The sequence below is a fragment of the Prosopis cineraria genome, unplaced genomic scaffold (genome assembly GCF_029017545.1).
Source record: "Prosopis cineraria cultivar Desert tree isolate PC_DT_omini unplaced genomic scaffold, ASM2901754v1 PC4, whole genome shotgun sequence".
NCBI lineage: Eukaryota > Viridiplantae > Streptophyta > Magnoliopsida > Fabales > Fabaceae > Prosopis > Prosopis cineraria.
Window position 1 is genome coordinate 41,706,176 of NW_026555335.1, and position 15,364 is coordinate 41,721,539.

The 15,364-nt window shown below is 34.8% G+C and overlaps 3 protein-coding genes across 4 annotated transcripts; 2 read left to right on the forward strand and 1 right to left on the reverse strand.

Annotated features, from left to right (window-relative positions):
• Window positions 1–542: 542 nt before the first annotated feature.
• LOC129308072 (transcription factor ILI5-like) lies at window positions 543–1,181 on the forward strand. The gene is made up of 2 exons (XM_054949060.1): window positions 543–682; window positions 777–1,181. The coding sequence occupies exons 1-2, from the start codon at window positions 575–577 to the stop codon at window positions 930–932; spliced, it is 264 nt and encodes an 87-aa protein (XP_054805035.1). The 5' UTR covers window positions 543–574; the 3' UTR covers window positions 933–1,181.
• Window positions 1,182–7,086: 5,905 nt separating this feature from the next.
• On the reverse strand, window positions 7,087–8,862 carry LOC129310019 (40S ribosomal protein S9-2). The gene is made up of 3 exons (XM_054951827.1): window positions 8,706–8,862; window positions 8,049–8,430; window positions 7,087–7,465 (listed from the first exon to the last, which is right to left on the reverse strand). The coding sequence occupies exons 1-3, from the start codon at window positions 8,731–8,733 to the stop codon at window positions 7,282–7,284; spliced, it is 594 nt and encodes a 197-aa protein (XP_054807802.1). The 5' UTR covers window positions 8,734–8,862; the 3' UTR covers window positions 7,087–7,281.
• Window positions 8,863–10,488: 1,626 nt separating this feature from the next.
• Window positions 10,489–15,129, forward strand: LOC129307956 (microtubule-associated protein RP/EB family member 1A). 2 transcript variants are annotated; one of them, XM_054948909.1, is made up of 8 exons: window positions 10,493–10,990; window positions 12,033–12,101; window positions 12,197–12,283; window positions 13,031–13,137; window positions 13,271–13,410; window positions 13,531–13,595; window positions 13,830–13,943; window positions 14,556–15,129. In XM_054948909.1, exons 1-8 carry the CDS (start codon window positions 10,883–10,885, stop codon window positions 14,739–14,741), a joined length of 876 nt encoding a protein of 291 aa, XP_054804884.1. In that variant the 5' UTR covers window positions 10,493–10,882; the 3' UTR covers window positions 14,742–15,129. The 2 variants fall into 2 exon arrangements, with proteins under 2 accessions (XP_054804885.1, XP_054804884.1); XM_054948910.1 differs by lacking the exon at window positions 13,830–13,943 and having other exon boundaries at window positions 10,489–10,990.
• Window positions 15,130–15,364: the final 235 nt, after the last annotated feature.

Here is a 15,364-nt window from a genome sequence, read left to right on the forward strand (position 1 = left end):
CTTGAAGTTAGATGTTGTATGAACAGGACATCAATCAACGGAGAGGATGTAACATATATAGAAAGGTTCTAAAAGTTTCTACTTTTAATTAAACGCGGCATATATAGACGTCCGTCGTATATAATTTCTTCATCAGTAACGCATTCTCAATCTGAAATGTGAAGAGAGAAACAACAAGGGACATACCTTTTCTGAAGGGACATTTCTGGGGGGACAATCAAATAGAGGATGATGTTTTGGTGACATTAACATCTGCAATCTTAGGGTGTAATAAAAAACCCTAATTATTTAAATCTTGCCTTCTGGCCGGATACATGCATCAGAAAAAATGATATTGGCGTCAGAAACTATAAAATCCACTGTGATGGTGGACCATGTTCTGTAGAAAGCGTGACACAAGGGCCCTGATTAGAACTATTCAAGATAATCGAAATCTGTGTGTTATTTCAAGTAATTAACTTTGAAGTTCTCTTCCCTAAATCTATCTCTATTTAAACTGCTCCTCAGGTCCTCTTCTCGAGAGCAACGAACACGAAAGAGAGCCAAAAGTTAATTTCTTTCACTGACCACCATCATGTCCAGCCGAAGAACATCTTCGAACCTCTCAGAGAATGAGATTAATGAGGTTGTTTCAAGGTTACAGGCAGTACTGCCACGACTGAACCGAAGAACCAACTCAAGGGTACGTATCTATGACTTCATTAATTGAGATAGTAATATAAATCCCGTAGCTAGTTAACAATGAAGAAGTGTCACTATTATGGGTTTTGGCGCAGGCATCAGTATCGAAGGTTGTGAAAGAAGCTTGCTGTCACGTGAAGAAGCTTCAGAAAGAGGTGGACGAGCTCAGTGACAGACTATCAAGGCTGATGGATTCCACGGATATCAGTGATATTGACGAACAAAGCCTTCGAAATATTCTACAACAATGAAATTTATATCGTGTTTCGACTCCGCCTCCACCATAATAGTTGTATTTCCAAGTCATTTGGTCTTTAGTGCTTTTCGGATGAACAATGTGACATAGCCATACTTTGTGTTTACTCGTATCGACTAGTATCTTGAGACATGCAGACAACCTGGTATCCTCTTTACTACTATCTTTAGGTGATGACCACATACATGCAGTGATTAAAATTCTTAGGTGGTGGCTGTACATTACATATGATTTTTAAATTAAAGAGTGGCTTGTCTTAGTTGTAATTTAGAAATGTTGTAATTTGTTACGCTTTTATATATTATTATTATTGTATAATTCTTGATATTCATTTTTTTCCTTAGTTTTTTTTTTAGGTTTACTTAAACTTTATTGAGATAACTAATTATTTTTCCTCTTTTATCTTGGGTTTATCCGGCCCTAGTGAAGCTAATACTAATGTTAAATATTTTAAGTTCAAGTGCAAAATGTAAGAGGGAGCTAAACTAAAATGAGCGTAGGCCTAGAATTTAGAAACTAAGCTTTATACAGAATGAGTTATCAATTGAAATCAAATAGCCTTTGTATGAACCTTGAATCCCATAGTAAAATTACCAAGTGAGATTCATAGGGGACTCTTAACTTTTTACTCGGGCTCTCGTTGATTCTCTCCCATAGAGCCAGAGGTTCTTACAAGCCAAATTCCATTGATTCAATCTAATAAATCTGATGAATAATATTCTTAAAAACTTCATTTATCTCCGGTGATATAACCAAAAAATAAATTATACGGAGCAACATTTATTGTAATTTCTGAATATGGCGGTTGCAAAATTTTGGACGAAAGACTATGTTTGCGTGAAAATTTTCCTAAATTGTAATTATAATTGTATCCTGCTGCTTCCAAAAAGAAAAAGGTCGCCAGGTAGGGCCCTCTCTCTCACACAAAAGAGATAATTGAAAAAAAAAAAAAATCGATGAAGAAGTTTTGGTGGAGGCCGTGGGTTTGGCTGTGTAGAGTACTCAAACATCAGCTCTTACTAAATAAGTCTTCATTCTAAAAATAGGCTTTTTTAACCCCCATGTTCGGAGTTGACGACCGGTTCATTGAAGGATGCTCACAAGCAAAAAAAGAAAAAAAAAAATCTATTTGGGTACGATTAGAAATTCAATCAATGGGAGAAAGGGGAAAGCATGAATGATCTGAGATTTAGAAAGTAACTAGGGCCTATTTGTTTTTTATTTTTAAAAATTATCTTTTATTTTTAAAAACAAAAAAGATTAAAAATTTATTTAAAAAAGTGTTTTTATTTAGTTGTTTTCAAAAATGTTTTCATTTTTTATTTTTAAAAATAAAAATAATTTTAAATTGTTTTCGTTTTATTTTTTTGTTTTTAAAATATGCTACATTTAATTATTAAAAATTATAGTTATCTTGACTAACTTATACTATTAATTACTATTATTAACTGCTTATAATCATTATTATCAATCCATATTTAATTTTAAAATTATTTTTTAATTGACATAATCAAACTAATTTTTATTTTATTTTGTTTTAAAAAAATTTGAAAATTGTATTTTAGTATAATTTTTAAAAATAAAAAATGAGAACAGAAAGTAAACAGGCTCTAATCACTTTTGTTTTGTTAAATAGAGACACTTGAATGGAGGAAAAAAACCAAAGCCAGCTTCATCTTAGAAAATTGTAGTCGACTTTATTAATATATTTTGATACAGTATCTAATATGTATATGGGGTTAGATATGGGTATTATCAAGTTCAAGTGGGTAAATCTGGTTTATACGGATTGAATAAAGTAACTTGGACAGCTCCCTATGGTGGAAGTAAAAGCAATTTTCTTTTATATGTCACTGAGGAAGGAATATAAGTGGAAACCATTGTGGAAGGAACATATGTTGTTGCTCTCTCAGGAGAGTTTAGTTAGGCTGTGTTTGAATTGGTAAATTTAAATTAAAAATTTAAATTTAAAATTTTATATTTAAAATTTTACATTTGAAATTCAAAGATTTTAAATTATTTATTTAGATAATATAAAAAATTTTAAATTATAATATTAAAATCCTTTGTTTAGATCTAAAGTAAAATTTTAAATTTTAAATTCTATATTTAAATTTAAAAAAAATTTAAAAGATTTGTCAAACTTGACAATTCAAATAATCAACTTTTAACAGGATTAGACAAACAAAGTCGACTGGAACTGTGGCACTAGTTACAACCGAGACAAAACCTTCAACTTCCATCAGGATTGGACCATCGCAACGACAAGGATGGGAGGACAAACTTCCATCGAGATTGGACTGATGGCGATGATGGGGAGGGACGACCCACTTTCATCGGGATTGGACTGACGACGATAAGGGAGACCGAATGGTTGACTTTCATTGGAACTGGACCTGACCGATGGTGACTTCCTTAAAGTGATAGAGGTTAGAAGTTTGAGTCTGGAAAGACTCTAAAAGATCTCTTTGGTGGGTTGAGGAATAACTCAAGTATCACTTTGAAAAAAAAATGGCCTTTGCTATAATGATGTGAGTGGGCCCAATCAAAAAGACCCCTGAGTGGGTGGGGTGAGGGCTATTACATAATTGTTTATATTGAATTAACAAGTGACATTTGTAAAATAATAATAATTTATTTTGAAATTAATAAGAATCTATTATAGTTTTAACAAGTTGGAAAATTGATAGGAAGAATTTAGTTGTACATGTTAGTTATTTACTAACAAGTATCTGTTTGAATTTGACAACAACCTATTTGTGATTGATGATAATATATTAGAACATTTAACAAGTAAAATGAGTGAAGTTTTGAAGCTTTCAATTTGTAATTGTCCATATCAGAACAAAAAGTTTATTTTTTAAATAAAATGTCACTGGCGTCGGAGCTTCAGTGATCAGGGACCCCACCGGCAGCAGGGATTTCTATAACCTCACTATCGACTATAGTCCAACGGGGGCACCGACGACGACAGGGGTTTCTTTTTTCTTTTTAACTACTTGAGGGGCATTTCAGTCTTTTTATTTATGAAATTAATGTGTCAGAAGGACAAGAGGACTGCAAAGCTATTTTGAAATCATTTGGTCCTTATGTGATATAAATTTTATACAATAATCCTTGAATGCTATTTTCCCTTAATGTTTATGTCACAGTTACACCCCATCATCAATCAATCAATACATATACATTTTGTGATACAATTAGAATATTTACACACAAGTTTTTTTTTTAATACATGGTCATGGATAATTGTACAAGAAAACAAAATCAAAACATGTCTTCTCTCATAAGGATTCTCTTTTTTTTTTTAACAAGTCTTCTCTTATAGGGATTCAACACCCTTGAGTCATTAAAAATCAAAATATTAAATTTGTCATTTAGTACTTGATGAGCAAGCTAATTTGCGCATTTATTAGCTTATCTGAACACATGATCAAAAGTACTCATCCAATCTTGAACAGGCATCGAGGTGATGTCCTTTTGAACAAGCATCAAAGCTTCAATGGAGTCAAAGTAGATGTTTACATTGGTGAGCTTGTTCCTCTTACAAAGTTTGAGACTCTTAAAAATGCCTAAAAGTTTAGAGGCAATGTTGGGATGATAACCAAGGTATTTAAAAAAATCTTTTAACCAATTGACAACAACATTGGTGGAGATTAAGTCATTTATGTCCAGTCTAATCCAATCAAGTTTGGGTGGAATCCATCTTGTTAGAGATTTGTCATGGTCCAAATCCACATTCCTGCACCGTGATTGAAGATTAAGATAATTAATAATGCCTTAGGCACATGTGAAAATGATATCTTTGACATGAGGATACACTTTAGAATAAATTGAGTTGCAACAATCTTTCCAAATGTTCTAGCATAAATGAGCAAAAAATTTACTTCATGGGGTTCTTTTATTATCCAAACTTATAAGGCCCTGTTTGGTACAAAAGACTAGAAAGGTAGGACTGAAATTAGAACTAATCAATAACAACTTTTTATGTTTGATATGAGATATTTAAAAATTTAATACCAATGCCAAGCCCATTTACATGAAATTATCCAATACCACCAACCTCTCTGATATTGAAAAATCAATCCATAGATTGAAATTGATTGTTTTGTGACTAAATTGCCCTTTCATCCTCCCTCCCTCATCTCTCTCCCTGACCTTCCACCCATCACTCATGTAGCCAAGCTTCTTCTTCCATGGCCACCTCCTTTTGCTGATGCCATCGTCCCCAAAGCAATGACCTTCCCTTTTCGTCCATCTTCCTCCCACAAATTCAAATTCAAGTTTCCATTGATGGGTTCAAGCAACTTGACTTTGCCAGATCTGCATTCACCTTCGTCCCACCATCATCACTCACGAGTCACGAGTTCTCCCTACCTTACAATTCTGAACAACTACTCACAAGTTCAGATTTGTGTATTTTTTATTCGTCCGTCCCTTTTGATATATTTTGGGTTTAAACATAAAAAGAAGATCAAGTTTTGTTAGCAAAACTTGAGATTAGTCTTAAGTTCAGATTTGTATGCACTAGTTTTGAGTTTGAATCTGCTTGCCTCAACACTTACTCATACCTTTCACCAAGTATTTTGTAATCAATCACACTTGCTCGTGCCTTTCAATAGTAAAAGGCATGAAGATGATGAGCTTCATTCTATTTCCCTCACCTAAAACAACTTGCTCATATCTTCTCGCATTTGATTGGAGAATGATGTAGATTCGATTTTGACACTAAGTTTGAGATAAGGTTGCAGAGGAAGTATTGCAGATATGAGTTTGAGACAATTTTTTAATGGTGAATCATAAGGGTCATTATAGTGTTTTGATAATTTGTGATAGAGTATAAAATAAAATTATTACAAGTATTTCATCAAAATATTACTCTATGCCAAACATATTTTTAAAACTTCAACCACAGCTCTAATCCCAATACCAATCCCTTAAAATTCATACCTTCATGCCAAATAGCGCCTAACATTATCCTTTACACTCAAGTTTTGAGCAATGGTGTTATACCAGGATAAGACATCCAATCTTTGGTTTCTAATGAAAACATAATCTAATTACATTAAAAATGAGCGAATTTTTTTTAACAAATAGAAACTCTTTTTTGGGAATAAAAGGAATCCATTGAAACTGGAAGTTCAACGTTACAAAAGAAAAACAAACGAACAACCTTAACAAAGAAACACCCTAATAAACCCTCTCAACATCCACCACCTTGTGGAAACACCCTAATAAACCCTCTCAACATCCACCACCTTAATACACAAGGTGGTGGATGATCAAACATTCAATTAGGTCATGAGAAGTTCCAGCTAAAAGATTTACACATTCATTAGCTTCTCTGAAGTTGAAAACAAAAATAACAAACCAATCTCTCAGAAATAAATTTCTAATATTTTGAATCTCATCATGGAAAGAATGGTCAGCGACATTATCACGCAAAATCAGATTCAAAGCTTTCCCTTGCCAATATTAAGAGATTAATATAAATCATGGAAAGACAGGAATAAGACGGATTCAAACCTTCTCCACATTCTCTCTCATTACATCTCTTCGTTTACAATCTTGTCCGTTTATTTGATTGTTTATTAGGTTTAACAATTTAAGATCGCCAATTATAAAATTAAACTAGATATATTATGTAGTTAAATAATATTATGAAGAACTATCATGATATTATTTTCAAAAAAATTTAAATGATAGAAATATATATATGCCCATTAAATCAAATAGATAAACAAATCAAGGGATATAATTTGTCCATGAACAGGCACATTGAAAGATGTAAATCTCGGATTGACACAGGATACTGCCTTGTATTTCGATGAAGTAATAATAACCTATTCGCCAGTCAGAAAAGTAAATAAACTCCAGAATACTGAAATCATAAAAGAACAATATAGTACTTCGAATGACATCACAAATAGTGAACTTCTCTTAAGTCTTGCCACCCGTTCAATCGGTCATTTCCTCATTGGTCTATTCTAGTTGCAACTTACTAGCCATCCCCAACCAACATGAAGGATCATAGACTATAATATGAAGTTCCACAAAAAGTAAACTATCAAATTTAAACCAGAAGCTACAACTTACTAGAGGGGTACTGAATTACTGATGCCAACGGACAAATCAATGACCTCAAAGTCTTGGAACTCGGAGCAAAACTTGTAAATTTAGAATAGATAATTTTCCATGACATAACTCAGGGAAAGCTTTCTTCAAACAAGAAACAAGGAGGCTTGTAAAGTATGACACTGAATCATGCAGTAAAACTAACAATACTAACGACACAAAAACAGACAGCAGATCTAAAAGTACCAGCGAAAGGATAAATCCATAATTTACTCCTCATCCTCCTCATCTCCATCTCCACCAGCAGCCTTCTTGGCAGCAGCCCTTTGGTTCTTTCTCTTCACTCTTCCAGGACGTCCACCTCCGAATGGACTTGTGAGTGAAAAATCAATGTGCTTCTGGGAATCAACTCGCACCATGAAAGATGGGATGTTCACCACCTGCCTCCCAACCCTGGCAAGCCCAAAAAGATAAAAGTTAATTTCCTAAGGGAAAAAATCATACAATAACTGATTGCAGCAGTAGATATGCGTTCACAAGAGTCACTATAAATTTATATTATCTAAAATTAGTCATAGATAAGGAATGAATCTTAACTACAATAACTACAAATAGCAGCTCTCCAAACACACATGCAATTAGTCCTGTTGGAACAAAGTCCGTTGTTCAATACTTGGAGGAACAATAACTTTCTAGACAAATTGATTTTAATCTTTATTTATCTATCGAAGAAGCAAGCAACACAAGGTGAACCAAGATTATGTTAAAAAATGATAATCATACAAGATACAAGAACACATTTCACAAATTAGCTGGAAAAAAAAAAACAGGGGGCCTATATAACACAAATCTCGTCAAACAGGGAAGCTATTTTACAGCAGGTAAGAATTTCTGAACTTCTCGCATTAGGAAGGCAGTTATACCGGGCATTAAGATCCAAAATATTCATATATATGAATTAACTATAATAGCAAAGTTGCTTGACACTAATATTTTAATTTTAACTGAATTAAAAGAGATTGGGCAGATAGAAAACCTGATATGCCTCTGCCTGATGAGGACCCTAGCATGATGAATTGACTTGGCCATCCCTGATTTGAACACAAGTGTCTGAAGACGACGCTCGAGGAAGTTCTCCACGGTCAAAGCCAAGACGTAATCGAGCTTGTTCTGACTCTCGTCCAAAAGCCCATAACGAAACATCCTTCGCAGAAGAGCTTCACCCTCGAAGATCCGACGTGGGTTCTTCTCATCAAGGGTCAAAAGCTCCCTTGCGTTATTACGGATACGACTCAAAGCGTACTGAACCCTCCACAGCTCCCTTTTGCAGCGAAGTCCATACTCTCCCACAAGCTTCAACTCAGCATCCAAACGTTCCTTCTCATATGGACGGCGAGGCTTCTTGAAGGTCTTCCCATCTATTTATGAATGCAATATGCCATATTATCAATTGATCACCGAAACTTTCCGGAATGGTTAGATAGGTACGACCAGATTCAAAAAAGTTACTTCAACAATGGCAGAAAAAAAAAGTTGAACACCATATGATAAAATAACCGCAAATAATCAAGAGAACATCAGCAGTCATCAAATTAACCAGAAGCAAGCATTGTTCAATGAGAAAATCTATTAACATAGTTAAAATTCACAGCACCCCGGATGGCAAACTAGCGATCAGTCTAGAGAGACTTACAGTTACGGTAGAATGAAACGTGAACCATGGCTCTTGTTCGTCGGAGCCGTCAGCTCACGTTCTCTGGCTTCTTCCTTGCGGCGCCCTAGGTATCCTGCTGAGAAGTGAGAAATGCGTAGCTGCAGCCTTTTGAAGGCACCTCAAGGCCAAAAACCCTAATTCCCTGCAAAGGAGGTTTGGGCTTGAGGCCTGATAAGAGGAAAAAAGCCCATATAATGTCCGTTCCTCATGTAACCCAACTATTGGCCCAACCATCTATTAAACATTCAAACCGATTGCGATTAACCTGCACTGCTTTCTCCATCAGACCCAGAGAAATATCTTTTTCCCAAAAAAATTAGAGCAATTATTTAGTGGAGTTATGTAAAACACCAAAAAAGTCTCAAATTCTTCTCGAACAAAAATGATTATAATTCTAGTTATAATTAAATGCATTTTCTCGTATATTACTCAGTCGTTTAGTGTTATAATAAAAAACTTGATGGGAATTCCTGTTTTATTTTCTTGAAAAGATATAGAATGGTATTTTATACCCCCCCAAAAAAAATCACCTGTTAATTTAGACGTATCTTTACCATTTACCAATCAAATTAGAACAAGTAAATTAAATCATGAACCAAGTTAAAACTAATAATAAAAAAGGCTTAGTTTTTTTTTTAATGAAAAGGGCTTGTTTATTGGGTAACTAATGAATGAGATATATATTTTCTGGTTTAATTGAAAAGGAAGCATAACTTAATTATGTAAGCAATAGTTGGCATTTTTTATGGGGCTGCTATATTTTTTCTTAAATAAATACTTATTTCAAATTTAAAATTTAGATTTAAATACGCCAGCATCTTCCTCAGAAAAGCCCTTTCAGTTACGTATGAGATTGCATAAACCAAATAATATTTTTGGTACTGCTAATGATAACGATGGTCTATTTTTCATGTTGTCAACAAGACTGCAAATCAAAAGCCTAGTGCCTCTTTCAATAAGAAATATAATTAATTTTAGAAGTTAAAATTATAATTTTGAGAAAAAAAATATTCAAACGTCTCTAACAATCCTTTTTCGAGGCAGAATATATAATCTGTTATTTTTTATACCACGTAAACAAAACAAAAACAAAACATGTTTTATAGTTATGTCATGAAAGAATGTCTTGGAATTTTTTTTTCCCCAGAAGTCGAGGCACAGTAATCTTTTTTACAAAGTTCGATCCTTTCAATGAAGCAGGCAAGCGGTCAGCGCAAAAATTACAGCTGGAATTGAAAGAAACAAATTTTTTTTTTTTTTGTTATTGTGGTCATCAGCGAAGAGTGATAGAGTGTGTGTGTGTGTGTGTATTTACCAAAAATAGCAAAAGCATTGTTCCGATCCTGATGCAGAAACTGAAAGCGCTTGCGTTAACGACATAACATGGCCTTTTTTTATATATTCAGTACTGGAAAATTTAAAAAAAAAATATGTAGAGGTTATTTTATTGGCTGACCAAAGACACATAAATAAATTAAAGAAAAATGGAGGCTTTGAAAGAATTTCTGGCGAGCTGACGTTACATGCAAAACCAAAAGAAAAGAATCAACGGGATTCGACTCCCCCGCGTTTTCCCCCAACAGAATCGTACTTTTTATTTTTAAAAACGAAATCTTTTTCCTTTTCACTTGGCACCAAAATAGGATGGTGACATCATCCGATTCAAATCAAACTAACTAATTTGCAAGCCAATTATCTCAAAATCCATTAGTTAATGAACTCCTTCCATTGATAATTAAGATTGATAATTCTTGGATTAAAAAAAAAAACAAAAGAAAAAGAACAGAAAAGATTGGCTTCCCACCCGCTGGTTCCTGCGTTAACTTTTGCGTCGATGGTGAGTGGAGTGGATACATGAATTGGCAGCACTGCAGAGTCTGAGTTTTCGTGTGTCCTCTTCCATTCTCTTTCCTTCGGCATTCTCAATCATTCACTCGCCGTTCAATTCCATTTCGCTGCCCTCCCTATTTTACCCTAAATTTGTTCATCCGTTCCTAAGATTTCGTCCCTAAATCTTGACCCCTCCCTCTAAACGAGTCAGCGTAGTCATCGTCATTTCCTTCTTCGTCTTCTTCTATCTTCTTCCATTTCCATCTCCCCCCCCCTCTCCTTCGTGGGCTCTTGTGAAGGATAGCTTTCCTTGGATTTTAGCAGAAATGGCGTCGAGTATAGGTATCATGGACAGTGCCTATTTTGTCGGTAGGAATGAGATTTTGAATTGGATCAACAATAGACTTCAGCTGAATCTCTCACGCATTGAGGAGGTAACTTCGGGTTTTCTTTTGCGTGTTATGCTATACTTTCTGGGACTTGTCTTCTTGCATCTTCCATTTCTTGCTTGCTGCATTGTGTCAAATCTGTTTCTTGTTCCCTAAATGGCATTAAACAAAATTCTTCCGGGGTGTTACACTAAGGCTGAAGGATTTCTTCCGTTTCTTTACGTATCCAGGAAGAGTGTTGCCTCCTGGGGTCTTTCCCTTGTGCTAGATGACGTCCTAGAGAAACTAGTTATCCTGTTAAATTTCTTGTCATCAACTTTCTAGAAAGACCCAAGCTCGAATTTCATAAAAAGATAGTACCTCTAGATAAGGTGGGATTAAAGCCTAGAAGGATCTTGCTTGAAGTCTACAAGGTTGAAGTCTGATAGTCTTAATTGTAATTCATTTCAATATTGATTAGACGTGTGAAAAATTCCCCTTCTGATTTGTATCAGCATGATAAATTTTTCCCTCTGTTTGTTTTAAATTCTGGATTCAGTTTTCCTACTCAAGATAAATTCGCTGCTGAGTTGCTTTTTATATTTTCAAGACATCATTCCTCTGAACAAATGCCCTGTTTCTGTAGGTAGTAGATTGTAAGTAATTCTCGCGTAGTATACTGCCTATTTCCAAACTTTTAACTTTTAGAAGTTTTGAAGTTGGGATTTCTACAAAACAATTTTGACTATTTTTTTTTTCCCTTAAAAAGAAGAATGTAATTTTACTCCAAATTGGCTGATGTTGCATTTGAATAGGCCCACATATTACGGTTGACTTGCTGATTTTAAACTAAATGAATATGGATTTTTAAAAAGAAGTTGGCATTTACACTGTCTCAATTGTCAATGCTGTTTTCAAATTTTGAAATTTGTGTGACTATCATCATTTTTGTGTGCCTTCTCCTTCTTCTCCTTCTTTATTGCTTTCAGTTTGGGAGGGAATGAATTTATTTCATCATCAAAGATGACTCTGCTGATGACCTGAAAATTGACCTATCTCTGGTGGAATACTACTTTTGATTCTTATCCTCTTTTATTCTCTTGGCTAGGCTGCATCTGGTGCTGTGCAATGCCAGATGATGGACTTGACATATCCAGGGGTTGTTCCAATGCACAAGGTGGCTACATGGCTTCACTTATCCTTTCTGCTCTGATCTTCTAATATATATTTTTTGAAATATGTGTAACTTCTGCAATCTGGCATTTATTCTAGGTGAATTTTGATGCAAAAACAGAGTATGATATGATACAGAATTACAAAATTCTGCAGGAAACGTTTAACAAGCTGAAAATTGACAAGGTAATTCCATTTGTAATTTGTATGCTAACGAGCAACTGTTCTTCCTGGATGATATCCGTTAGTCATTTAGTTGTCACCTCTACCGTTCTTTTTTTTTTTTTTTTTTTGGTGTCTTGCTGTTCTTCAATTCCAATTTGCATTATATTGTCATTCCTGGTAGTACTGAATTTAGTTTGAAATATAATGTTTATAGAAGTACCTTACTCTCATGAATTACGAAATATGGAAAATGGGAAATATTGCTGGGCAGCTGCCTTATTATAAATTTTGGTAATATATCTGTTCATTGTCTTTCATGTTAGTACAACCTCACGGTAACCATCATTTCTTTATTTGGGGTTTCAATGGGATGATTTACCATCAATAAAGTTTTTCCATATTGGCTGTTAGTTTCCTTATTGATGTTCAAATATACTGTTATCTGGGTATGCTTAATGGCACAATTCCACTTCAAATTCAGGTCTCTTATTTTTTTTCTTACTTATGTTGTTATCCTCTTCCCCTGCGGATACTACCTTGGTGTTTGTTTTTTAATTTGGTTGTGATATCCAACCCCAATATTGTTGGTTGCATCAGTTCTATGCCATGAAGTGAATAATCGTCATGATTTATGTAAAAGACAAAAATACGTGTGTGTTTTTGTGTGAATGTAAGTATGTATGTATGCAAAGATTGCTATGAAATTACCATAGCATAATCATAACTTGTGCTTGCTTTTATTGGGCTTATGTTACTACCCTGTCACAGCATATTGAAGTTAACAGGCTTGTTAAAGGACGACCTTTGGACAACTTGGAGTTCTTACAGTGGCTGAAACGCCACTGTGATTCTGTGAATGGTGGCATTGTCAATGAGTATGATACTTGCTCTGAATATCCTTTTCATCATTTGGTACACCTTTATTTATTTAGACAAGTCATATTGTGACATGCATACAAGTTATTCATATTTTACCGTATTTGTGTCAAATCTTGTCCTTTCTTCCAGGAACTATAATCCTGTGGAGCGAAGGAATAAAGGTGGAAAGGACCGGACTAAGAGTTCTATGAGGAACACAAAATCACTGCAGACGAACATCATGAATAATCCTGCTTCAAGCAATTCATTCAATTCTAATAGAACTTCTGGTTGGCTTATTGGCATCTCCTAAGTCTGAACTGCAATTTTCCTTTAAGTTTTACTGCGTTACTTGTTTGTTTTCTTCTCTGATTTCCTGGTCACTTATTTGGCTCATTCCTTGAGTATAGCGTCCAAACAATTTCAGCCAAGTGAAGCAGCTTCTTCAGCAGAGATTCAGGCTTTGTCAAAGGAGGTACAAGCGTTAGGTCCTCTATATTTGACGTTCTGTACCAAGGAAATGGCTACATAAATAGTTGATTCCCCCTTTGCATGTTTCTGCTGTGCTTCCACAGCCTCACTCAACTAAATTCATATGCTCTATATTGGCATTCCCTTTCAGAGTTTGTTGCTAAAAAATTTAATTGGAAAAATCTGTTTACCTTCTTAGTTTGTTCATTGTTTAGCTCTTGATTCTTCTGTTTCACAGGTTACTGATCTCAAACTATCTGTGGATCTCCTGGAAAAAGAAAGAGACTTTTACTTTGCAAAATTGAGGGATGTAGAAATTCTTTGCCAGACCCCAGAACTAGAGAATCTCCCTGTAAGAGTTCCCATGAAGGCTTGCATTGCTTCCCCCCACCGCCCAAAAACACTTTTTCAGTGATAATGTCTAGCTCTTGTGCTCTTTAGCCCGTCACACGCTATTCCCATGTTTTAGCAAATGAGTTTCTATTATCTATATTCCCGAAGACCTTTATGTTTGACTGGATTATGGGGCCATGCATCTTGAAAGTGATTGTATAAAAAGGATAGGTTTTGGCATTGACATGTTTTTTAATTTGAATAGCTTTTTCCCTCATGGTGCTAATGTAGCAGATTGGATGAATTGTGGTCAGCCTCAAGTTCCAACTAATTAATTCTTGTCTAAGATACTCTGTCGAGTCTAAAGCTCTGAAATAACTTTTCTTTTCTGCTTGTTGCACATTGGTTTTTCAGCCTCTCAAATCAAAATGCATGTATGCCATGGTATTATAATTTATAAATGTGGATGACGTTGCAAACTTTTTAATTCTGAAAGGCATGTTATTAATCCTACAATCTCAATGCCATGATCAACATTAAGTGCTTTTTACCTGCATTGTTTGTTTAAAAAATAAACTATACTTATAGACGAGTTACAGGTGTAAGCTATTCTTCATCTGTTCCATTGCAGATGTCCGTTGCAATAAAGAAGATTTTGTATGCTGCTGATGGAAAGGAATCAGCGTTAGAAGAAGCTCAGGATTATCTTAACCTAAACTTGAATATTGATGAGGCTGAGGAACAAGCTGAAGCTGAAGCTGACCCGAGCCCGAAACTTGATCATCTTATAAAAATAGCCTGTCCTGATGCTGTTTAACAAGCCTACTGCTGTTTTTAGTAACATGATGCCGCTGATCCTTGTGGCTATGGAATGGTGCTTTTGTTACCCTTGAACGAGCTGGATGGACAACGACAGAGCAAGTAATAACTAGTCTTTCTAGCGCAGGTTTTATCACCATCCTTTTCTTCTACTGAATAAGATTATAAAAACTTCTAACTACTGTAGTTTGAGGAATGGAAGTGGTTATTATAGGCTTATAGCTACAGACCATGGTTGGGAGTATCGTTTTGTGGGCCCCCTGTTATTTATGATATTAGCTGCCTAGTTTTTTGAGTGCTTTTTTATGTCTCGAACAACGTGACTACTGTATTTAACTTTGTCAATTATTTCAATTTTAATTTATGAAATCAGTCTTAACTTATCAGTATGTCTACCAAGACAGTAATATCCCTCAAATTGTCTATGCGTTTCACGGTTCATTTCAGTTGAATTTAGTTGGGGATGGTGTTTTGCTGCATTTTCACTACAGAATCATTGAAATTTACATGTAATGTAATGGCCCTTCTTATCATTAGAGTTTTCAAATGAGGATATTAAAACTATTGAATAGAGCTAACTATTGGCATGAGAGGTATGGATTTTGGTCTTTTAAGCAAATG